This window comes from Frieseomelitta varia, unplaced genomic scaffold (assembly GCF_011392965.1).
Source record: "Frieseomelitta varia isolate USP_RPSP 00005682 unplaced genomic scaffold, Fvar_1.2 scaffold_792, whole genome shotgun sequence".
Classification (NCBI taxonomy): domain Eukaryota; kingdom Metazoa; phylum Arthropoda; class Insecta; order Hymenoptera; family Apidae; genus Frieseomelitta; species Frieseomelitta varia.
The window spans coordinates 78,179-104,860 of record NW_025110581.1 but is presented as its reverse complement, the minus strand read 5'-3'; the positions used below and the strand labels follow the sequence as shown (position 1 = coordinate 104,860).

General features: G+C 34.7%; 4 protein-coding genes across 5 annotated transcripts; 1 reads left to right on the top strand and 3 right to left on the bottom strand.

The window, feature by feature from the left end:
- Positions 1-6,681: 6,681 nt before the first annotated feature.
- LOC122536019 lies at positions 6,682-9,428 on the bottom strand. Its single transcript, XM_043668032.1, has 3 exons — positions 9,267-9,428; positions 8,975-9,187; positions 6,682-7,424 (listed from the first exon to the last, which is right to left on the bottom strand). Exons 1-3 carry the CDS (start codon positions 9,426-9,428, stop codon positions 6,972-6,974), a joined length of 828 nt encoding a protein of 275 aa, XP_043523967.1. The 3' UTR covers positions 6,682-6,971.
- Positions 9,429-9,711: 283 nt separating this feature from the next.
- Positions 9,712-12,021, top strand: LOC122536020. The gene is made up of 4 exons (XM_043668033.1): positions 9,712-9,981; positions 10,356-10,616; positions 11,430-11,664; positions 11,713-12,021. Exons 1-4 carry the CDS (start codon positions 9,712-9,714, stop codon positions 11,937-11,939), a joined length of 993 nt encoding a protein of 330 aa, XP_043523968.1. The 3' UTR covers positions 11,940-12,021.
- On the bottom strand, positions 11,966-22,022 carry LOC122536018 (venom carboxylesterase-6-like). The gene is made up of 9 exons (XM_043668031.1): positions 21,857-22,022; positions 20,938-21,200; positions 18,203-18,498; positions 17,944-18,143; positions 17,220-17,416; positions 14,696-14,861; positions 14,030-14,220; positions 12,929-13,215; positions 11,966-12,519 (listed from the first exon to the last, which is right to left on the bottom strand). Exons 2-9 carry the CDS (start codon positions 21,139-21,141, stop codon positions 12,315-12,317), a joined length of 1,746 nt encoding a protein of 581 aa, XP_043523966.1. The 5' UTR covers positions 21,142-21,200; positions 21,857-22,022; the 3' UTR covers positions 11,966-12,314.
- Positions 22,023-23,017: 995 nt separating this feature from the next.
- On the bottom strand, positions 23,018-26,570 carry LOC122536027 (coatomer subunit gamma). Of its 2 annotated transcripts, none has more exons than XM_043668040.1 (6): positions 26,410-26,570; positions 25,041-26,145; positions 24,384-24,963; positions 23,986-24,302; positions 23,715-23,913; positions 23,018-23,559 (listed from the first exon to the last, which is right to left on the bottom strand). In XM_043668040.1, exons 1-6 carry the CDS (start codon positions 26,447-26,449, stop codon positions 23,173-23,175), a joined length of 2,628 nt encoding a protein of 875 aa, XP_043523975.1. In that variant the 5' UTR covers positions 26,450-26,570; the 3' UTR covers positions 23,018-23,172. The 2 variants fall into 2 exon arrangements, with proteins under 2 accessions (XP_043523975.1, XP_043523976.1); XM_043668041.1 differs by lacking the exon at positions 26,410-26,570 and adding an exon at positions 26,254-26,374.
- Positions 26,571-26,682: the final 112 nt, after the last annotated feature.

The following is a 26,682-nucleotide window of genomic DNA, read 5'->3' as shown; positions in this document are numbered from 1 at the left end:
ACTCGTTATGGTCCGCAAATCAGTTTCCCGCGCAAGAGGTTAAAAATAACTACTAAGTAATATTAAAATAACTGATATTATATTATGATATTTATATAATGACTATTAAAATTATTAATATATTATTATTGCTGTTGAAATAACTTATATTATTATTATTATTACTATTCAAATAACTTATATTATATTATTATTATGACTACTAAAATAACTTATATTATATTACTATTATTACTATTAAAATAACTTATAATATAGTATTATCACTATTAAAATAACTAATATCATTATTACTATTAAATTAACTTTTATTAAAATTACATATTACGTATAATTACTATTAAAATTTATTTTTACTATTTATATAACTTTTATTAAAATTACATATTACTACTATTAAATTAAATTAAAACTATTATCACTATTAAAATAACTAATATCATTATTGCTATTAAATTAACTTTTATTAAAATTACGTATTACGTATAATCACTATTAAAATTTATTTTTACTATTAATATAACTTTTATTAAAATTACATATTACTACTATTAAATTACATATTACTATTAAATTAAATTAAAACTATTATCACTATTAAAATAACTAATATCATTATTGCTATTAAATTAACTTTTATTAAAATTACGTATTACGTATAATTACTATTAAAATTTATTTTTACTATTAATATAACTTTTATTAAAATTACATATTACTATTAAATTAAATTAAAACTATTATCACTACCAAAATAACTAATGATTAATAAGTATCTTCCTAAGTATTTCGATTCTATAGAGTGACATCGTATTTAACAATTGACGTAAACTGCTCGCACCTATGATAGCGATAGCGAAAATTCGAAATTAATGGCGGTAAAGGAAAGGTCCAAGCCCGAAAAAAATTCTACATTCTACGTCCGCTACATTCTATTAGAACAATATTTCCTTTGTTTCTTTTCTGCTGCTAAATTTCCCAAGATTCAACATCCACTGTTGAGAAATATCGGTGTTTATTTGAATATCTTGGCGGTCATTTTAAAAGATTAATAGTTCATCGATGAACAATTTACGTTACAGCGAAACAAGGTCGCAATGTGCGTTCCTCTTTCTTCCTTCTTTTCCTGTCACGATTATTTCGCCGTGACCGTGAGCTTGTCGAGGAGTAACGAGCCGGCAAAAATTCCAGAAAAGTTTCGTCGAAAAGGGATCAAGAGGGTCTTCTTAAATTTTATCGGTTGCCAGTGGCAACGCCTCTGGCTCTCGGATCTTCAGTTCTTACCAGCGTTTTGCTTCCTCGGAAGTGTCGAAGAAGAACCGATCGAGCAGCAAACACTGCAAAACGTAAACGTGAAAAAAAATTCGAAAGTGAGGAGACGATTTTATTTCTGCCGATGGAAACGAAGCTGGCGAAGTTTTCATCCGCGAAATGTAAAGAGAATGGAAACTATTCGATCTGAAATCTTACATGAACATGCTGCTATGTATGTAGTTTAGTGGAAAAAGAATTGTTCGATGTGACATCCTTTGAATGTTAGTTTGATTGTTAGTATTTTTTTTTTTTTTTTGCTTTTCTTGTAGTTTCTATGAATGTGAAAATGAATAAACGCGAGACGAATTATATCGGCATATCTTGAATTGAGAGCGAACGTGAAAAATTCGACCAGGCCGAAATACTAAAAGAGTAAAAATATTATTTAGTCTATTTCAAGCTAAAGTAACTCAAAATGGACAAAATATTTTTTATCAAGTGAATAAGTGATAATGAGAAAAGGGTTTCTCAGTTTCTTGCTGAAGAAACAGTTAATTGTTGTATTACGCTCTTTGATTATTCGAAATTTTTTATTTTCACCTAACTTAATTAATCTGTATAATTTTTAATCTTAAGTAATCTCTGTAATTTTTTATATCCACCTAATTTAATTAATCCGTATAATTTTTAATCTTAAATAATCTCTGTGAATGTTTTACATCCACCTAATTTAATTAATCTGTATAATTTTTAATCTTAAATAATTTCTGCAATTTTTTACATCCACCTAATTTAATTAATCTTTATAATTTTTAATCTTAAGTAATTTCTGTAATTTTTTATATCCATCTAATTTAATTAATCTGCATAATTTTTAATCTTAAGTAATCTCTATAATTTTATCTGTACCTAATTTAATTAATCTTTCTAATTTTTATCTTGAATAAACTCTGTAATTTTTTATATCCACCTAATTTAATTAATCTGTATAATTTTTAATCTTAAATAATCTCTGTGAATGTTTTACATCCACCTAATTTAATTAATCTGTATAATTTTTAATCTTAAATAATTTCTGCAATTTTTTACATCCACCTAATTTAATTAATCTTTATAATTTTTAATCTTAAGTAATTTCTGTAATTTTTTATATCCACCTAATTTAATTAATCTGCATAATTTTTAATCTTAAGTAATCTCTATAATTTTATCTGTACCTAATTTAATTAATCTTTCTAATTTTTATCTTGAATAAACTCTGTAATTTTTTATATCCACCTAATTTAATTAATCTGTATAATTTTTAATCTTAAATAATCTCTGTGAATGTTTTACATCCACCTAATTTAATTAATCTGTATAATTTTTAATCTTAAATAATTTCTGCGATTTTTTATATCCACCTAATTTAATTAATCTGTATAATTTTTGATCTTTAATAATTTCTGTAATTTTTTACATCGACCTAATTTAATTAATCTTTATAATTTTTAATCTTAAATAATCTCTGTATTTTCTTATATCCACCTAATTTAATTAACCTGTATAATTTTTGATCTTAAATTATCTCTGTACTTTTTTTACATCTACCTAATTCAATTAATTTCTCTATTTTTCTATATTTCTTTTATATCGATATATATATTATTATAATATCGAATCTTTGTTTTTACAATGCTCGTGCGATCGGAGCACAAGTCTCGGCGAACAAATTTCAGAGTGTTCTTAAACGAGTCTTAATAACCAAAGGCTACAGGCCCTTAGTTGACCTTCGTTGTTCGTTCTTCGAATTCATGTACGAGGCACACTCTTTGGAACGTTTTAACTAAATCAAACCGACTGTCCAACGATTGTCCATCGTTTTGTTTCTCTATATATACTGGACGTGTGAGAGCCTCCTTGTTGATTGATGCACTAACCTGTAATATTTACAAATTCGTGGAAAAAATGATTTTTCAAATAGAAATGCGAATAGACATCGTTTGGTGAACGAATGGTTCGAAGGTATTTTTGTGGAATTCGCTGGGAGGGAAATTGAAAGATTAACTGCACGTGTAAAAGAAAATGGCGGTAAAGGAAACGACGACTCGCCTAGTTGTCAGCTGTAGACGGCGCCACTGATTGGGACGAACAAGTGTGAACAATCGAACTTTACAACTGCTCGTTTGATAGAAATACTCTATTTCCTTCGATTTTTGTTTATTAAATTTTAAGGTCGAATGACATTTTATTATTTCAATTGTGCACCCAATATATACACATACTTGTCAACTTAAACACGATTATAAATTCAATTTAATCGATCGTTATTATCGGAATTATCAGAATTGTATTAAAATTATCCCTCGAGATTCGAACAAAGTCACATACATTTATGTATATAGTTCAGTTTGTGTGTATTATAAATTTCCAACGTTCAACGTCTCACGAAAAACAAAAGTTCTCGTCGGAGGTATTCAGCTCGATAGATTCAGCTGTAATTTCTAACGTCAGATAAAGCAAGATTGTAACGTGTTAACGATAAGAAAACACTGTAAAAGTATAGGTGACAACGTTACGCAAGCGACCAGAAATATATTCGTCTAATAGCGAAGAATAGTTAGATAAGCGTGACTGAGAGTAGAAAGATAAACATTTCGTCACAACAGTGAAATCATTTGTTTCACAGTTGCCCCTGAAAACGATATTCCTCCCTTCCTTCTTATTTATACCACGCGATCGTATATATACAGAGCTGCACTAATTAAACAGACAATTCGAATACATCTTCGTTAGGACAAATTAATAATCCATAACTATATATACTTTGTGTTGAAGGGAGATGACAACGTAAATCACAATATGAAAAAATGTTATTCAAAACTGCAGAATAACATCAATTTTTATAAAGATGACAATAGAAGGGGAAATGACATTAATTTCCTTTTAATCGAACATTTCCTGACAAATCGGATATTTTTCTCTCACGTAGTAGTTTTTCCAGAATTTTGCCAAATTCTGGCAACGAACGTTGAATGAATATTATTGCGGGAACGTCGAGAATTTTCATCGCCAGCCACTTTGGTTCTTTGATTTACAAAATGGCGCGGCTTTGCCCGGGCGGCATTATGGTTTCCCGTCCTGTGCGTAGGGAGAAACTCCATTCGACAAAGCCACCCTTCGCGTAGGGCGATCCCTCACGATCCCTCGTACACTGAATTCGAAAGTAACGGCAAGAGTGGGGATGAACGAGGAAAGGGTGTCCAAAAGGGACCCCCGGGAAATTCTTGGAAAATGGTATCACCCGTGCCAGTTGGCTCCACTGCCATCTGACAATGAAAATCGCTGTCCCTAATTATTCATTCCGTGGAAATGAATATTGGCTATTGGTAATGCAGGTATTCTACCATGAAATCGTCGCTGGCCTTCATATATCTCGGTCCGTGATCGTGGTTAAGAAAAAAAACCTTCGACTGTTCTATGAATAATAAGTGAGAAAATGATATAGAATTCTACAGTTAAAAGTACGCCAATGTGCACAGTCTCGTTTGTGACAGAATACCAAATTAATCAGTCTTTATTATTTGTCGTGTAATTCGTCATTTATGTTGGGTATAATAATGCAATTAGCGATTATATAACGGATGATACACGATTTCTCATGTCTGATCACGTAGAACTGCTGTGTGCGACTATCTTTTCGTTCCACGCTTCTATTCAACGCAAAGTTTTACTAATTTTTAATTATAATTGACTAATTATAGCCTAAGCTCTCTTCCCATGCATCGTTTGACCTAAGAAATGACTAAAATTCTAAAATTAAATCGAAAACGTTCGTCCAAACAATTTTTCCAATAATTTTCCTGTAAATAAATTACGTTCGAAACTTGGCTCGAAATCGAAGGGGACACAGTTGAAAGGATTAACATTGAAATGCTGTTGGATAATGCAAATTAATCGTGATCGTGAAAATGTAAAATTTCAGCACGAGATTCTATTCCAAATTCTCATACGTACCGTTTGTAAATCGTGCGAAATATAGAACGAAAGCTAAGCATTTATTTCGAAAGATACGATTCAAAAAGTATACACACTGATTCTTTTGATTAGACACTTTTGAGAATGAAAATTTGATCGATTCGTAAACATTGGAAGCACTAGCGTCACGTAGCGGTGAAACGGTGAAACTAAAATTTATTGCTGTCCTTGTCGCACAATTGTGCTTTTCTAGCCTATAGGTACGGTATGTTGTTGGTAATTTAATCCAATCACCGTACAACAAATTGAAAGAAACGAAGCACCTTTCGGCGAAAACGATTGGGCGAAAGTAGATGACACTGATCTCAATTCTGCAGAGGTAACGGTCGTTACAATATATCGTTATTGCAGCGACCTCTACCTCGAAGAATTTAGATTAACGACATCTATGTTCATTAAATCGTTCCATCGTGATGTGTATTTTATATAAACAATACAATATTTAAAAATTGTTTGTAATTTTAATATCACCATGGAAATATTTACAGAAATTTATATATACCGCAATCATCATGTTAATTATTCATTCGTTATTTAACTTTCATTATTTAATCTTCGTTATTTGATATTTATCATTGATAATTATATATTTTGTTACATTAATAATATTTGTATAAATTACTAAAATTAATTACGAAGTTATTATTTATCCGTATTGTGATATTAATTTATTTATCATCATAATTACTACATTACTCTATAGAGTGCTGCCATTTGTATCTGATCGAAATTAAAAGGCTGAAATGGAAAATCCGTTAGATGGCAGCACACGGTTTCTTCCCTTTTTATTAATTCACGTAGAATAAAGTATAATTTATTTAAAATTTTATGAACACAAAGTGCTGATGAACAACGAATGATCCTGTCCTGGACGTGTTCCTCCAACGAATCTTCACGTGCGTCTTTCTTTTCTTCGTCTATCTCTGTTATCGTTAGTTCTGTCGGTAAAGCAGGAATTATCATCACCACATTTCTCGCCAGATAATTCTAAACAGATTTGACAGATGGCAGGAATATGCGTGTCCAAGTAAAAAATTTAATGTTTAATAAGGATAGATGTATATGGTGTAATAAACAAGGAACTCAGTACTGCGACGAAAACAGTAGTGGATTTTAGTTATACTCTTCTGTCGAAATGGCGCTGGCATTTCAACTCCCACAAATTTTCTTTTAAGCTAAAAAAACTATATTTCAGAGGATTAATTTGCGAGCTCTTTTAGAATTGAGCTTGGAGCTATTTTCTTATATACCGTTTGACTTACAACAAAGTGCATATATAAGGATGTAAAAATTCTACTTAAATAAATCGGAACACCGGACGTAATACAAGTGACGTATAACTTTTCATTTCTTGCAAACTACATTTAAATGTTTCAGACAGAATTTTTAATAGAATTCTATCAAGCCGTTTATTAGTTACTAATACATATTGCACGTTCATTATTACACAGCACCTATATCAATTTTATTAATTAATATTACCAACGATTCTTAGTTCCTTTCTTCTACTTCTCTTCAATTCTTAGCAATTTTCTTCACAAAGCATTTGGTGATTCTAAATTCTCTCGCATCGTTAATTGAAACGTTTATTTTTCTACAGTAACGATTTCCGAGGAACGACGCAATCCGGCACTCTGGTTGCAACTGATTCAATCATAACCGCGAGTACTATATTCTACCACATACGACCTTGAACGATCCTACTTCCAAACGATCGAGCTTTCCTGTTTGCTTGCAGAATCGACGGACGACGTTTCATCTTGGTCCGATCGCTCTCCCGGCGGTATCAGCTTGCCCATGAAGGCGGCCGAATAGTTCCCCCTTCCTGGATCGTCGAACACGATTCGATCGTTGATGACCCACTGGCTGTAACGGATCTCCGAAAGAAGTCTGAAGCCTGTATCCTGCGCCGTTGCCTGGCTGGCACCGCAGGTGAAAAGGCCACCGATCGCTGGCAATCCTAAGGCCACCGTTAGTTGCACGCACGCGTTCAGGAGCGCAGTCTCCACGCCTTTCTCTCGATAAGACGGATGCACGCAGAGAACGTAGATGCAGAGATATTCCTGGTGGCCGAACGTTTCGTGCGCGTTCGTTTGCTTGAGCAACGTGTTCAGCAAATGCATGATCTTGCGCAAGCTTGACCCTTCGATGATCTATGTACGTGAAAAAGAAATACTAATACTAACTAATATTAATAATACTAACTAAAACTGACCACCTAATACTAATACTAATCACGTAATACTAATATTAGTAACTAACTAATACTATCTAATATTAATGATACTAATTAATGCTAGCCATCGGATACTAATACTAATAATACTAACTAGTACTAACCACCAGATACTAGTACCAACTAATATTAATACTAATACTATGTGATATTAATAATACTGACGAATATTAATAATACTAACTAATATTAATCAGTACTAACTGATAGTAACCACTTGATACTAGTACCACTTAGTACTAACTAATATTGATACTAATACTATCTGATATTAATAATACTGATTAATACTAACGAATGCTAATAATACTAACTAATACTAACCACCTGATACTAACTAATACCAGCTAATACTAACCATCTGATATTAACTAATGCTAACTAATACTAGCCACCTGATACTAACTAATACTAACCACCTGATACTAACTAATATTAATCACCTGGTACTAACTAATACTAACCACCTGATACTAACTAATACTAACCACCTGATACTAATAGTAACCATCTGATACTAACCAATACTAACTAATACTAACCACCGGATAGTAACAAATACTAACCACCTGATACTAACTAATACTAACCCTCTGATACTAACCAATACTAACTAATACTAACCACCTGATACTAACTAATACTAACCATCTGATACTAACCAATACTAACTAATAGTAACCACCTGATACTAGTACCAACTAATATTAATACTAATACTATTTGATATTAATAATACTGACTAATAATAATGAATATTAATAATACTAACGACTTGATACTAACTAATACTGACTAATACTAACGACCTGATACTAACTAATACTGACTAATACTAACGAGCTGATACTAACCATTACTAACTAATACTAACCACTTGATACTGACTAATACTAACCATCTGATACTGACCAATACTAACTAATACTAATCACCTGATACTAACTAACACTAGCTAATATTAACCACCTGATACTAACTAATACTGACTAATACTAACGAGCTGATACTAACCATTACTAACTAATACTAACCACTTGATACTGACTAATACTAACCATCTGATACTGACCAATACTAACCAATACTAATCACCTGATACTAACTAACACTAGCTAATATTAACCACCTGATACTAACTAATACTAACTAATGCTAACCACCTGATACTGACTAATATTAACCTAGTATTAATAACTAATATAACTAGTACTAAGTAATGTTAATAATACTAACTACCTAATGATAACTAATATTAACTAATACTAACCACCTAATACTAACTAACACTAACTTTCTAATACTAACTAATAATGTTATATTATTAGGCAATTGTTAACACGCCTTAGAACTCTCCTTTCGAACAAATTAAAATCAGATTAAAAAAGGATATTTGTTGGACGATTTACTGGCTGACAGACTGGCAATTGTAAGTAAGCAAACGAGCAAGTATCGAGATACAGATACCTGAACACGATGGTAAGTGTCAGTTTTCTCAGGGCTGCTGTTGATTCGCGCGACAGCTACGCCAATCAGACGGCCAGATTTAAGGCTGGTGGCGACCAGGCTCGTCGTTTCCTTCAACCACGTTCTCACGAGCGCTAGGTAATCGTTTACGGACGCTTTGTCTTCCAGCAATGAGGACGCCTTGCACATAGACTCCTCGCGAAAGAAGTGGCGCTGTGGACGTCGAAAGGAGCTTACAACTTCTCGCAGAATCTCGTGACAGAACTGCTACTCCGTAATCTTGTAGCTGAACTTTAATCAGACGTAAAGCTTCGTCGTACTGCGGCTCCTTCAGGTCGAGTATCTTACATTTGGCCGACGAGTACCACTCGAGGGGAGCCTTCATTCGCGCCTCCGCTTCTAGCGTGTACTCGTCTTTCTCTTCCATCATCACGTTCATTCTCGATAGACTCATATTTCAGAGAGATTCGACGCACCGTAAATTTTCTAAAAGGAGAATTTTCTTCCAAAAGAAGACTGTGTAAACAAATTTATGAAGATCCCTTGTACATGTACGTGTGCCTGCGAACGATATCTGGCTGTATCGAGTTCGATACAGAGCAACTTCAAAATTGTCGTGTCGTTGCCAGTTTGGAATCAGCGAAGGTGAAATTTCTAGTTGAAATTCGATTGTCAGAGAGATCTTCGAGCAACGAAAGTATCAAAATAAGACGTATGAAATACGATTTGTGTGCAACATGTTTATTCGGAAGAGTACGAAAGCGACGATCGATTGGAGTGAGAAACGAAGCTCGATCAAGGAAAGTGATCTCATTACGTTGAGGCTTCGCATTTTGGCATTGAAGAAGTTACGATTGTATGATGATTCACCCTCTTCAGATGCGTCTATGGTGTGGGAGAGAGTGTCGGCCGGTTATCGAATCATCGACCTTCAATTAAATAGATACCTGCAAGCGCTGCACTTTGTACTAGTACATCGTCGTCCGAAGTACAGCTTGAAAGATATTTAAAAGATAAAATTTAAAATTAATGTAAAAGTTTAGGAGATATAATTTAAACTTTAGAGCGAATTTTTGTTCGAATCATCATTGCATAAATATATATATAAATACTATAATATATTTAATTATGATATACTTATAAATATTTAAATATATATATAAATATAAATACTATAATATATTCAATTATGATATACTTATATTCTAATGTTTCCCATGATATATTTGTAAATATATATATTTATGTAAGTTAAGTAGATTATATTTTTATATTAAAATATTTATCTGTATATCAATAATTTGTTTCTTTCTCAATTTACTTATACATTTATATTTATGTATATCCTGTGAGAGATCAATACTACGAAGAAATTGTCTAGGATAACTATAAAACGTTAAGCTTCAGATTAATCAGAGCAGGATTACTCGTGTTTCAGACCCATTTCTGTCAAACGGAGCCGTTGTTCAAGGCCGTCGGTTTGTACGACGACGCCGTGTCCGTGAAGGTGTTCACGAACAAGGTCTTCGAACAAATGGAGCAGGCGATCAGCTTCTGTGCCCTTCAAGAAGGGACCAATGATCTTGTAGGTGTGCTTGTTGCCTCGACGTTTGAAAAATCCCAGTGGTTCGTTAAGAAAGAGGTATGGGCAACGTCGTTAACTATGACAGAAGTATGCGACATTATGTCGCGTAATTGAAATTAATTTTAGCAAAAGTACTAGAATTAAACGTCGTTCAACCTCTTCAAGGACGAAATTTTTAATTGTAAGTTGTCAACAAAGAAATTTAATTTAATTTAATTTCATTTTACTGGTTAGCAAATTTAGTAAAGATCGCACATTTATTTTTGCAACGCGAATGGAAGAGATTGAAACGTAGGTTCAGACACGTTTATGACGCTTAAGCTGTCAACCTCTTGCCCTGAAATGACGTGCCACGCACGTCGAGAATTTTTTGTCCCAAAATTGCAATACTTTTTCAGTCTTAAGTATATTTAAGAAGAACCCAGGCAAAACAAATAATAAATTTGTTAAATTACTTCTCAATAATTTCTATCCAGTGATGTACCGACGAGTTCAAAAGTAAAAGAAAGCGACCAATTACAGTATACGGTTCGGTCACTCGTTATGGTCCGCAATCAGATACCAGCGCAAGTGGTTAACCTCTCACGCTAGAATGACGTGCCACGCATGTCGAGAACTTTATGTTCCAAAATTGCAATACTTTCTCAGTCTAAAGTATATTTAAGAAGAATCCAAGAAGGCAAAACAAATAATAAATTTGTTAAATTACTTCTCAATAATTTCTATCTAGCGAGATCATACCGACAAGTTCAAAAAGAATGCGACGAATTATTGTACACGGTCACTCGTTGTGGTCCGCAATCAGTTGCCAGCAGAAGTGGTTAAACTTATCGCGTTTTTTCGTGGAAATAATCTTCTTTCCGTCCGCAGCAAGGAGAGACACTGCATCAAATTCTGTTGCTGAGAAATCACGTCGTTGGAAAAGCTCGGTTCTACGAGGTAACGAACGCTGACAGATTCGTGTGCGTCGACGTGCTTTGTGTGAAGCATGATCATCAAAACAACGGCGTCGGCACCGCGTTGCTACGTTCTTGCGTAGCTCGGGCCAGCTACTTCGCCACTGCCTGCGTCGGACAATTCACTTCCGACGCTGCCCAAACTATCGGTACGTTCCCCCTTACGGCTTAGATTATCTCCTAAGACCTGCTTTCAGCCAACAGGTTGGATTTTCAAACGCTGTATCAACTGCCGTACGAACAACTGTCCAAGAGCAGATTCGAGATATTCCAGGCTTGTTACCCGGAAAATTACTCCATAGCTTGCATGGCCGTGCAATTGTCACCGTCAAAGTTCCAGTTACCGATCACCTTCGACTCCACACCGACGAAAACTCGACGCGAAGACTATGAGAAGCGAAGGAAGGCCAACAGGAAAGAGTAGGAACGTTGAGGCGTTCGAATACAAAATAAACGGCTTGTTACTTTCTATTTCTAACAATGCACATTTCTGATCAAACGTTATCTGACATTGCGTATTTGTGTACGAATATGTATGCTAAAAAACGTTTATATATACATATATGTATTATACATAAGTAACACGTTCACCGTGTGCGTGCAAATGGCGAACTGCTGGTTGTATTTCATATTACATTTCACTTTTAACGAGTTTCTCCGACACGTGACTTCGATACGATCGTGCGCGTTGTTTTTCTTCAATACTCCTCCGTTGACGTGCGACGATCGTGTCTAAAGTGCACGTTAGATTTTACGATCCTCGACGACACGTACGCAGTTCCAAACGAAGACACACGTGTTACAATTCGTCCTTCTGTTGATTGAGCACGCCATTGTTGTCAATGCCCGCTCGTATCGGCAAATCTTCCCAGAACTTCATTCTCTCCGGTATAAGATTCTCCGACATTCGAACGTCGTCCTGTCCTATGTGAAAATACTCGAATGCCCGGGTTCTCACGGGTTTCCATTTGGGTATCTGTCCTGACACTTCTGGCGTAGGATTGCTAAAAGTTAATTATAAAATCATAAAATTACGAAATTATAAAGTTATAAAGTTATAAAATTATAAAATTACAAATTTATAAAATTATAAAATTATAAAATTATAAAATTATAAAGTTACAAAATTATAAAATTATAAAATTATAAAATTATAAAATTATAAAGTTACAAAATTATAAAATTATAAAGTTACAAAATTACAAAATTATAAAATTATAAAGTTACAAAATTACAAAATTATAAAATTATAAAGTTACAAAATTATAAAATTATAAAGTTACAAAATTACAAAATTATAAAATTATAAAATTACAAAGTTATAAAATTACAAAATTTTAAAATTATAAAAAGTTAATTATACAAAATTCGTTTGTACCTGTGTGTGTGTGTAATCTTATCGAAGAAACTTACCCAGAGTTCGCAAAGTTGTACCAAATGCTCGTAATAATGTCGACCATCTCGTGATCTTTTTCGCTCAGTGGCGTGTCTTTGAACAATTGTTCCCCGACGGGGAACAAGTACTGAAGCTCATCCGCGTGCGACACACCGTAATTCTGGTTGCGATCGCCGAATATCCTGCTGAACGATGCGCTTCCTCTGTAGGCGAAATAATAATAATAGATGGGGGATGACTGTTTCTCAAAATAGTCGCGTATCGCGGTGTGAGCTGCGTAAGTGAACCAAGCGTCGCTGTACATCTGTAAAATATTTCGATCGTTCAATACTAAACGTACACTTCAAAATTTGAGATTTAAAATTCTGCTAGAGTTCTTGCCTTCGTTAGAAAAAGATTTAATTTTTCTTCTTATTATCTGACAATTACCTGTATTCCTTTTTGTAAAGAGATCTGACCGATTACAATATAAGATAGATATATACAGGGTGATTCACGTAACTTGCACAAAAAATGAAATAACTTTCAAGTTATGCGTTCAATGAAAAAATTGTTTAATACGAAAGTTGCATAGCAAAATGTGGCGTATCAATTTTTTGTGAGTTGCAAAATTTCCAAGGACGTTAATGATCATAAAAATTAACTATCAGGTCTAGTACCAATGTGACTTAATACTTTTCTTTTACTTAGAATTCAAAAAATATATAGTTTAATTTAAAAAAGATAGAGGTGACCTTGAAAATTTCGAAACCCATTAACGCACAACAAAAGATTGATACGCTATATTCTGCCTGCCTTAAAATCATGCCACTATTGTATTAAACAATTTCTATTGTATTTCATAATTTAAAACTTTCAGGTGTGCAAATCACGTGAATCACCCTGTACATATGTATAAAATACCGGTACGTTTAGGTACGTTAAACACGCGATATTACTGTAACGAGAAAGGATACCATTAGTCGCTGTTATCACATTCCAAAAATAATTGTAGAAAATTACAGATCCGTCAGATCATTTTCAATCTCCTCGCCTTAAGTTTCGCCTTCAGGCGAGGAAAACGAGATATTTAAATTTGTTTGTTCAGAGATAAAATTCTTCGTGGCTGAAGAACTCACGTCGACCAGGTTGAATCGTGTGGAATTGTCGATCGGTGACTCGCCGAAATAGAACTTTCGTATTTCGGAAGTCACGCGTTTCATTTCGCCCTCGGGGCATGTCTGTTCGAACAGCAACGTTATCGGTGCGATGTTCAAAAAATCCTTGTCCAACTTCTTAACCAACTCTCCGTTCTTTCGTCCGTACAATCCTAACGAAAGAAAATTAGACTGAGAATTTAAATCAAGAATTTATAGCAACCGTGAAGTTGTACGTTGTAAGAGCAACTTTAATATACCAATATTTTGTATTATATATTATTATATTAAATTACATATATTATTATATTAAATTATATATACTTTATACACTTTAATGTAATATTTTATATTTTATATTTTAAATTAATTTTTTTATAAATATATTACAATTATAATTTTTATAATTATATTATATATTATTACATTAAATTATACATAATATATAAATAATATATTACATTAATATTAGTAATATATTAAAATATATAATGTATTAAATATAATATATTATATATAATATACTAATAATAAATTATATATATACTATATATTATATATTATTATATTAATTATTTGATTAAATTATTTGATTATCATATTATTGTTTAGCATGGTTGAGGTTTAAAACTGGACACATAGTGCTACCTGGTGCTTTGAGAGCTCCTTCTTGGGACGTGACCCCTGTCATCCACGGTATATCCAGCAAATGTCCATGCTTGGTCAAAAATGCGGGTTCTCCCGTCAAGAAAGCACCAGGTTGGACAGGTTCGATTACAGGTCTGAAGGGTATCATTGGAGAGTAACTAAATACCTAACAGAAAGTAAAAACAGCCTACTTTAGCAAAATTTTATAATTACTATGGTTAGAATACTGTATGGTTGAAAGTTGCACTCTGTTACATTATTGTATCATTCCAAACGAGTTATCAAAATGTTCAAGACTCGAACTTTTTTTAATGCACGGCAATAATAACTTGAGTTTTCTTTTTTTCATTGTACGTCCTTGAGCAATCGCAGCGTCTCAGTTTTCAAAACGTTCAAGATTCGAGTTTCCTCAATGCACGGCGATAATAACTTAAATCTACTTCGTCGTTTGATTTTTTCCTTTTTTTTTTCATCGTGCGATTTTAAGAAGGAGAGAAATCACAGCGTCAAAGTATCAAGCAAGGTTAACGCGCCACTCTCCACGGCAAAACACGTTCGCACGTGCAACGTCTCGTCTCGAAGGTAGAAAATTCTGTTTCAAATTCATTCGTTTCATTTGCATGAACTTTCTCTTTCGGTCCTGGGCCACAGCACACACTTTCTTGCCGTACCCAATTCTATCTACGTCTCGCATTTTCGTCTCAACCGTGAAAATTTCTTCCAAAGTATCTTTGTTTGTCTCATAAAACGTACACATGATTGACTATGCACAGCGTGAGACAAAACTGGTTTCCCCAGTTGACAAGTTAGGACGGTAAGACATTGCGCATGCGTGAATAATGATGCGCGTCGTGCAGGTTTTCCAATTTTTTCTACGTAACGAGTTTGCCATCGCAAAGTTTAGGTTAGGTTTTTTAATTTTTAGCCGGTTTAACTTCAGTTTCGTAACTGAATATGAATATACGTAAATCGCGGTTATCATAATAGCAAAGTACATCTCGCGTTGCATACGAGCATAACTGTCAGACCTATTTGCATCTGTAACGAGGAAAACAAACATCCGAGACGGAAAAACTCGCTCGGGAGGTTTGAAAATACCTACCGTGGGTACGCAATGATAATGAATGAGAAACATTCGTCAGTGATGCATAAAAATCGAGGCGGGAAAATGTAGGAACGTAAGACGTGTCTAGTTAGCCATTACACGTTACGAAATAGCCATAATACACACAGTGGCTGCATTTTTACTCGTTCCAGTTATCGAGAGGCATGCGTATAACATATAAGTAACGTGGCTACGTTACTTATATAATAAGAATTAATTTACGTAGTTTTAAACGTGGTTTCAATGTCGAGGCATGATATCAATTAATAACTGTGACAGATATCGCAAAAGATATGTATCGCCAGATAGAAAGGTGTATTAATTGTACCAGTTTGCCTATTGTGTGTTCAACAAAGGAAGTGGAATATGTATCATTATTAGCGCAAAATGATTAATTAGAACGAATCATAACCGAACGGATACCTGTTATGTAGCTGAAATATATATGGTTATCACGTTTAATGTGATACAGGCGAACGTACTGATATATTGATCAAAGCATCGAAGAATGATCAATTGCCAGCGATAAACTGTAATTTAAACTAGAAATTATAACACCTCAGGGTGTCATTGGTTTTTTTCTCTATATGATTATTTCTTCATCAACTGAAATTGATATATCACATCCAAAATTAACTGAAGTATTTAATTATAGTGAAATGATACATTTACTTTAATTACTTCAGAATATCACAAGACATTTATATTTCTCAAATAATAATTTTTTTATAGGACTATATTTTTCTATTGTTAAAATAATTGAATATAAAATGCAAATGGATCAATCTTTTTTTTTATCTAACTCGATTTCATGGAATTCGTGTTTCAATTGGAACATTATATAATTTTCATTTTTCATTAATTAACCTCTTGCGCCGTCAACTTGATTGCGGACCATAACGAGTGACCCAACCGTATTCAACAATTCGTGTTCTTTTTGAATTCATCGGTATATCACTGGATAGAAATGACTAATTAGTAATAAATTTATTATTTAATAAGTAAACTATTAATAAGTTAATAAACTATTAATAAATTTATCATTTAATAAGCAAATTATTAATAAGTTAATAAACTATTAATAAATTTATCATTTAATAAGCAAACTATTAACAAGTTGTTAATAAATTTATTACTTAATAAGCAAATTATTAATAAGTTAATGAACTATTAATAAATTTATTATTTAATAAGTAATAAATTTATTATTTTTTTTTTTTTTGCCTGGGTTATATTTCAATATAAAACTCAAAACTGACAAAATATTGCAATTTTGGGCGAAATATTCTCGACGTGCGTGGCACGTCATTCCTGCGCAAGAAGTTAATTTTGAATTATCAATACATTTCTTCTCTATGTAATCTGTCGTTTTCGAGCAAACTTCCAGGAGTTAATGACGGACAGGAAAATTGCACTTACTTGGAAGGAACGATCGGTCGCGATAATGTCAACGGCGTCTTTCGTGCGCAGACAGGCCAAGAGCTGTTTCGAGTTTTTCGAAGGGCAATCCAAAAGTTTGGCCATCTTCGCGGCCTGTTTGCTCGCCGAGCCTGGTCTTGTCAGGGCCCAAGGACAGTGGCCGGTGCCGCTTTGCGAGATCGCACGATGGAAAAGTCCTGTTTTTGAATTACGTACGAAAATATTATGCAACATCTTTTTTTTTTTCTTTTTTTTTACGAGAGCAGATCGTTAACGCGACGACCGTGAAATTTCGCGGACAACGAGATCAGATTTTTTTCTTCTGTCAATTCCAACCTTGAGCGGTCATTTCTAGACTACGTGTTTCCCTTTCATATTCAGCTAATCTCGAATGCAAAACGGCCGTTTATCCGGGAATTTTGATAAGCGATAATTCATTCAAATTATGCGTTGACTGATACTATCTGTTACGAAATTTTGGTTTCCAATGCTTCTCTCGAATGAGAATTATGTCAGATATGGCGCAACGCAGGTTCTGACGTATAAAACCATTTATGACTGTTGGTTCTTCCCAGCTTTTGTATATTTTCCTATTGTGCAATTTCGAGCTTGTTCATCGCCTCTTCTGCGATTTCCTTTCCTCTTCCATCCGGATGGACTTGACAATAAGATATCGCGTGTTTTACACAATTGATCAGACACGATCATTGGACAAATTACTCACCTTTCGACAAATCGCTCATCATGTGATAATGAACACTGGAGCCGCCTGCGCTCTCCCCGAAAATGGTCACGCGATTTGGATCACCGCCAAAGGCTGCTATATTTTCGTGCACCCATCGAAAAGCCATTGTTTGATCCTTTAGCCCGTTGTTTCCGGGACACGTCGTGTCCTCCGTGCTCAGGAATCCAAGTGGCCCGAGCCTGTCGAAAGGAACTATTAATTTCAATATCGATTGAACACGAAAGCTTTTTCTCGATACCTGTAGTTCACGGTAACGAGGACCACATCGTGATCTAATAAGAATTTCGGGTGATAAAATTCCGAGTGGCCAGCGCCAGTGACCCATCCGCCGCCATGGAGCCAAATCATAACCGGATATCCTCCCTTCAGTCTGTCGTCTTCGGTGGGCAATTTCGGCGTGTAGACGTTCAGATAAAGACAATCCTCGCCGCCAACGATCATGTCGTCGTAGGTGTAGATGTTCCTTTGGGTACATATCTGGGCGTCTTCTTTGGCTGATCGTGTTCCACTCCAAGCTGCTGCTGGTTTTGGTGCCTATAAACAAACGTTGTTACTCTGTCTGTGACAGAAACATAGAAATTTTTGATCTATTAAACTCTTAGGTGAGTGAATGACGAGTATGCTCAGCGTTATGAATAAATGACAATTTCTTGTGCAATACTCGTCGCGCTAGGAAAGTAATTTGTTACCTAACCTCTTGCGCTGGAATGACGTGCCAAAATTGCAAAATTTTCTCAGTTTTAAGTATATATTTAAATATGACCCAGGCAAAACAAATAATAAATATATTAATTTATTATTATTATTATTGTTGTTGTTGTTTATTATATTATTATTCTTAGTAATTTCTATCCAGTGATATCATTCCAAGTTCAAAAAGAAAGCTACATATCATTGTGTACACAGTTTGGGCTTACGTTACGGTCCGCGAACCCAGCTGCCAATGCAAGAGGTTAAATTAAATCTTTTGTGGAAAATAAAACATATTTGTAGATAGATTAGACGTTTTAGAACATTTTGAGACTAGACTCGACTAGTTCTAAATATTTTGAAACTACTAACGACTAGCTCTAAATAATTACAATTTGTTACTTAACCTCTTGCGCTGGAATGACGTAACAAAGTTGCAATATTTTAGTTTTAAGTATATTTAAATATGACCCAGGCAAAACAAATAATAAATTTATTATTATTATTGTTGTTTATATTATTATTCTTAGTAATTTCAATCCAGTGATATCATTCCAAGTTCAAAAAGAAAGCTATACGTGTCATTGTGTACAGTTTGGGCTTACGTTACGGTCCGCGAACCCAGTTACCAACGCAAGAGGTTAAATTCAATCTTTTGCAAAAAATAAAACATATTTGTAAATATATTAGACGTTTTAGAACATTTTGAGGCTAGACTCGATTAGTTCTAAATATTTTAAAACTAAAACGACTAGCTCTAAATAATTACAATTTGTTAACCTCTTGCGCTGGAATGACGTGCCAAAGTTGCAATATTTTAGTTTTAAGTATATTTAAATATGACCCAGGCAAAACAAATAATAAATTTATTATTATTATTGTTGTTTATATTATTATTCTTAGTAATTTCTATTCAGTGATATCATTCCAAGTTCAAAAAGAAAGCTATACGTGTCATTGTGTACAGTTTGGGCTTACGTTACGGTCCGCGAACCCAGTTGCCAACGCAACAGGTTAAATTAAATCTTTTGCGGAAAATAAAACACGTTTGTAAATACATTGGACGTTTTAGAACATTTTGAGACTAAACTCGACCAGTTCTAACTAGTTTGACGAGTGTGAAAGCGACACCACAATTAACTAAGAAGTTAATCAGGATTTAGTGAGCATGTATACAAACGAGTTAAATGTTTTTTCTTTTCTTGATATATTATATAACTAGTATATAACTATCACATAACTAATGTTTTTTATAACTAGAACTTAAAGGTATTTTTTATACGAAACAGAGACATAGGTGAAAAACGTAATAGTAATATTGAATATGAATGAAGACAGTACTATAAACGCAATCACATTAATGAATATGATGTGCATAAATAACAAGCCCAAGTGACTGCACATAATCTACGATAAGTTGTACAGGCAGTTTAATGTGCTCGCCTGGCTGTCGTAACTATATGTTAAGTTGTATCATTCGACGCATTTGTGAGAAATAAGTTTTTAGCTCTTAGGTAAAAATAATGGTGTTATGCGTTCTTGAAACTCCTGCTTAACTTATTACAGTCGAATATCGAGAACTCAGGCATATTTAATGGACAACGTTGAGGAAAATATCAGAGAAACTTTTATATAATTCAATTGTATCTACTGAAAGATCTTTCATATATGTAATTTATAGTGAACCTCATTGTACTCGTCGTCGATACATCAACGCATTTGCTGAAAAAGTACCTATCACTCGCGAAACGGTGAAAACGCCAAGCAAAAGTAGTTGTTTTATTTCGAACTTTGCATATTCATGCAAAGAGATATTTCAGTGACGAAAAAAAAAGTTTTACGACAAAATTGAGAACTGGAGCGACTATAAAAGTAAAAAAGTTTTACGACAAAATGGAGAACTAGAGTGACTATAAAAGTAAAAAAGTTTGCAGCAACGAAATCAAACTGCATGGAAAAGGAAAAAAATTTATGACACAATGTAGAATACCACAAGCTTCTATTTGTATATTTCAGTCACTAACAGTGACTAAAGTCTGTAAAAATATATAAAATTTTCGTTAAAAATATATAAGATTTTCTATGGAAAATTATAAATTAGTCATTTTGACCATTTTACTCTAGGTTAATGGGAAAACAAAAATTATGAAAGTAATTAATCTAAACTAAATACGATTTTTATCTAAACCAAATTAATCTGAAGTAATTGATTAAAGATTAATTTAATCTAAACTAAATACGTATTAAACTTACGAGAATGTTGAAAGAAATTGCTGAATTTACCTCGAATCTGAGTTCGCCAAGGGGCGGAAGCGCGTACGGTATCCCTCGAAATCCGGCGAACTCTCGGCCTTTTCTTGTCCTCATAGTCAAACCCGACAACGTGCCATTCTTAATTTTTACCGCTGGTGCATCGGCCGCGACAAGTTCGAACAAACAAACGTAACCCAGCAGGTAGAAGTTCAACAGACTTCGATATCTTGTCATTTTGAAACTAACCGAAGAAGTCGTTCTTCTTCGTGAGCGCCACTATTTTTCTTATCTACCTATTATGAAAGGAAAAATAAATTATTAAACAAACGACGCGCTTACGTGCAATGTCATATGAATTCTTGTGTAAATTTTTCGCGAAATTCAGCAATTAAATATAATATAATACAATTAAATAAATATTATAATATAATATAATTATATAATTAAATAATTATATATATTATTTATTATATATAATTAAATATTTATTATATATAATTATTTATTATTTATTTATTATATATAATTATTTATTATTTATTTATTATATATAATTATTAAATAATTATATATATTATTATTAAATAAAATTATATAATTAAATAATTAAATATTATATAATACAATATAATTATAAATATTATATAATTATAAATAATTTTATAATAAATACATTATATTATAATATAATATAATATAATCAAATGTAAAATAATTCTTTACTATATATTATACGATAATACTTTGGAAGAGACTAGCTACTCTATCGAGAGAAATTGTTAATATTATCGATATTACAAGAAATCTACTCGAATCTATTAATCGAGTTATCAACCGATAAAACGCGATAACGGTCTCTATTGTTATCTGAAGTGATACTCATTTTCTAAAATCGTTGTCATTTCGTTGTGACAATAGTCATACGTACTAGATAAAATTATATACGTACAAAATGGCTAACTTTCCGTTTGTTAGACAGAGGAAATTTCGGCGTTGATACGACAGGAGTAAAACACGTGTACGACCGGCAGAGGTAAAACCGCAACTGTTTCAGGTGAGAGTCGTTCTTTAGAATCGTTAGTTCGATGATGTCGGGACGTATGATTCTCCGATACTTATACGATCGTAGGTATCTCATGCATAGAAGTAACATGATATATATGTTTCCGGTGGAAACTGGAATCTATAATATATGTCATGGATCACGAATGTCACTGGACCGAATTCTCTGTTACAACGCAGCAAATTTTATTCCGATCGCCTATATATCCGGGCATCAGAGGAAATCAAACATTAAACGACAGAAGATCTTTAATCAAAAAATGTAATTAACAAGCGATTCAGCGTCTGTTCAAACGTGATATTACTTTTTAAAATTGTCGCTTAACCACTTGCGCTGGCAATTGATTGCGGACCATAACGAGTGACCGAAACTCGTATACAATAATTCGTCGCTTTCTGTTCAACCTCGTCGGTATGATACCACTGGATAGAAATGATTGAGAAGTAATAAATTTATCATTTGTTTTGCTTGTGTATTTGGTTATACTTAAATATATTTAAAAGTGAGAAAATACTGCAATTTTGGGATAAAAAATTCTCGACGTGCGCGGCACGTCGTTCCAGCGTAAGAGGTTAAATTATGCTGGCAACTGATTGCGGACCATAACGAGTGACCAAAATCGTATACAATAACTCGTCGGTATGATATTACTGGATAGAAATGATTGAGAAATAACAAAATTTATTATTTGTTTTGCTTGTATATTTGGTTATACTTAAATATACTTCAAACTAAGAAAATATTGCAATTTTTGGAGAAAAATTCCCGACGTGCGTAACCCGTCATTCCGGCGCAAGAATATCTCTCGATATTTGAAAATTAATCATCTGTTTCGTTTGATGTTCATATTTGTAGGATATATCTTCATCGGTCGATCAAATAAAGATTAATGAATTACGTGTTTCCATCTTAGCTAATTACACATATAAAGAAAAAAATCCTAAAAAAAAAAAAAACATCTAAATTATACCAATCAATGTCATTAATAGATTCAAACTTAGTACAGAGAAGGAATATTATCGTATAAAATAAATATTTTAAGGGAAATTGTTTACAGAATTCTTTTATGATTTTATGTACAAAGTATTACATATAGAAACAGGGATTTAACAAAAGTCCCATTTCGTATTATGTTTTACATAACAATTATACCTGTTAATATTAAAAATAAAAAGTTTGTAATACATGATAATGACAATAATTCATCCTACAGAAGACATAATTAATTCGGCAACGTCTGGATCTTGACATAAAACAGTGAGTTGCATCGTTACTTGATTGTCCGACAACGCTAGCCTTGCTCTGGCAAGAACCTCTTTCCCGCCTCTGAAAATGCCACTCAATAATAAATTATGCGCAGCAGCGCCGGACTGTACTCGATTGGTTCGCTCTACAGCATCCAAGCCTAAAAATCCCGTGAGACTCTGAATCGCCCCTTCCAAACTGGTCACCGACGAGCCTAGAGCAAACGTCTCCTCCAGCTTGTTGAATCCTTTAGCACCAGCCGCTTCCCACGCAGCGTTAAAATCTACTCCCCTGTTTCCGATTCCACGAACTTGATCGGCCAAAGTTATTTCCAAATCTTCCAACTAAAAATCACGACATTTTAAATGTCTTTAACATCGTCAAGTCTTTTATTTCTAGCGAGGAACTTATTGCAACATTACGTGAAAGCAAGTAAAATTTAATATAATATTAATAGCCAAAGAGAGAAGAATCTCAAAAGTATGCAGAAAATGTGCACCATGTATTCATCGTTGTATCCTTGATCAGCGTCTGGGACACCGGTCGCAGGGTCACAATCGCGAGCCATGAAACGCAGAGTTGTAGGAATAGTAGCAACACTAGCATGAACGTCTTCCGGATATCTTAATACTGTATACGTTGTACCTAGTTCGTTGTACGGCAAACGAGGGCACGGGACTTCGCACACGATCGTGTAGCTAAAAAAACAGAGAAAGCATTATCTTTCAAGGAGGAAGTGCGATCTTTCAAGGAGATAAATTGGTAACTACCCTTCGGGTGGATCGACAGCTACTCTTACATCCTCGAGCAACTGATCGGAAAGAGTATTTACACAGTCGAATTGCAAAATGAGAAACTCCGTGAACGTATGCTTGATGCATTTGACGTTGTACTCCGTTTCCGATTCCGTTAATTCAAAGACTGGCGAAGACTTGAGCAACGAGGAATCACGAATGATCATGGTCAAATGTGGTATTTGCGACAATTTCTCCATGAAGCTCTCCTCTCGCGTTAGTCGGGGCTGTTGCTTCACGGTAGTGTGCACTTCCACTTGTGTCGGTTCCTCGACCGTCTGCGCTGGTGGAATCTGAAACACGTACACGAAGAGACAAATTGACAAAGCCCTTGAATACCTTCGTACTTTTGAAAATGGTTAAACGATAAATACCTGCGAGATATCGAACGGTTCGTCCATCGGTGTTTGCATGTAATTTCGCAAAGCTCTTTCCAAACTAGGTACAGACAGGAGAGGAGGCTGCACTAGAGGCAAGATAGTCGGTTCGTTTTGCTGTTGTAAAATGGCACAGTAATACGCTGCGCGATCGCGGACCTCGTCGTCCGAGTCCAACTGGCAACGGGACAGAAGAACCAGCACGTTTGGTAGTAACGGAGGACACGCTGCTGCGAAACGTGCCAACGCGGTGACCGCGGCTGCGCGAACGCTGGCGCTTTCCAGAATCACACGGTTGTAAATGAAACGAATGTATCGCGACGGTTGTTTCGAAGTTGGCCCTTCCTGGCCGAGTAAGTGAAGGATACGAACGGCGAGCGAGTTATGCTCGCAGTCTTCGATAAATTCGCAGAGATGAGCTAAACCGGCCTCTTTCGCTTCGGCGTTCACTTCCATAACGGCAATTATCGTGTCTGCGATTGCTGCTTTGTACTCGAGTCCTCCCTCGTCTCTCAGCATAGCAGAAAGAAAATTCATTAAAACTGCATGTTTCCGCGGATACTTTTGACACAGAGCTCTATTAAAGGAATAAAGGTACACAATATAGTACAACGTACATCACCGACATATAAAACTACATGAAAATAACGTTACCTTATAGCTTGTACAACGACGACTTTAAATTCATCTGAAATTTCTGACACAAAGGTAGCAATCTGTTTCATCAGTCGATCTACCGAGCTTTCCGCCCCAGTTTTTAATAAAGTGGTAATTGCCAGTGTGGCGATGGATCTGTTCGAATCGGTGATTAAATTCTCTAAATCCAAATTGCACGCAGTGACTGCCGTTGGATGAGACATGGCAACTTTATTCAAGGTTCTGACAGCGGCGAATCTCAAGGCTGGCTTTTGAGATCCGCAGAACAACTGAAGAACGCTGATAGCAGGTGTTATTTCTTTCGTGCAGCTTCTTCCAAGATTGATCAACGCGTGTGCTGCTTCGTACACCACCATTTCTGACTTATGGCGTAAACAAGATTCGATAAATCCCAACAGTTCGTCCCCTTTGTCAACTTCATCTAACAATTTACACGCCATTCTGATTAACATACACGCTGCGTAAGGACTTTTTGGGCTTGTTCTCATAAGCTTAGCAACTAACTTAATTACAGCATGCTTGTCTGCTTTGCGTGCTTGATACAAGACACCAAGCGCGTGATACTGAACCATCACGTTATTAGAATTTAATGCCTCTTGAGCCTCGTTCGCCCATCTGCGTGCAACGTCGCCAGAGACGTTGGTCAAGTGCAAGGAAGAGACTAGAGCCGCGCTGGAAACAGCAGGGGAACGATCTACGATGGCTTGTTTCATGTAACGTTCTATAGCTGCCAACATTCCACCGTCAGTGATGGTGCATAATGCTCTTATGGCAGCAGCTCTGTACAAATCTTCCTTCCCTGTCATGTCCTTTGTCAAACTCGAGGTAACTATGATTACATCTTCAGCCAGGGAACTCAGTTCCTTGATACCTAGATAGACCAACCTTCGCAGGACAACGTCTCTGGATTGAAACAACTTGGTCATGGCGAAGAACGCTTCTGTCGCCTCCATTGTACCTAACTGTTCTCCTTGATTCAGTAGGTACAGAATTTTCGTGAGAATGTGCGCGCATTTTCTTGGATTAACCGGAGTGTCGTTGAAGGTGCGAGCTTCCTGTAGGACGGTTGTCTTCTCCAGGTTTTGGAAAGGGTTTCCCCCACCTATCGAGACAAGAATCATGTAAGCAAACATGCAATGAAATTTACCGTTCAGATATATATCAGTTGCTGGGAAAGTACGTGTAAGTTTGCGATTGGAAGTCGAGATACGTGAAATAAAGAAATTCATCGAGGGAAAATTATCTTCCACAACAGCCTAAACCTGTTTACAAGGAACTGTCACAAAAACAATACCGATCTGTTTACACTCGCTTGAGGGCTCAAATTTACAATAATACGAATGGAACGATGTTTATTTATGATTACCGTCTTCTTCTTCCTTCTTGTCGCGTTTAAACGCATTCATTTCGTCAAACCGCTGCCGGGAAACTGGAAAATAGGAGACACGAGACACGTCACCTCGACTCTTTCACATGGGAGCCATTGCGCGATGACCTCCGCCATGTTGGAGCGGTAAAAAACGGAAACTTTAAATGCAGTTGCAGGGTAATTGTTATCTACTGTCGATAAAAACGTACATCTTTTCAGATTATTAACCACGAACGAGATATACGAACCACAGACTAACAGATTATAAAC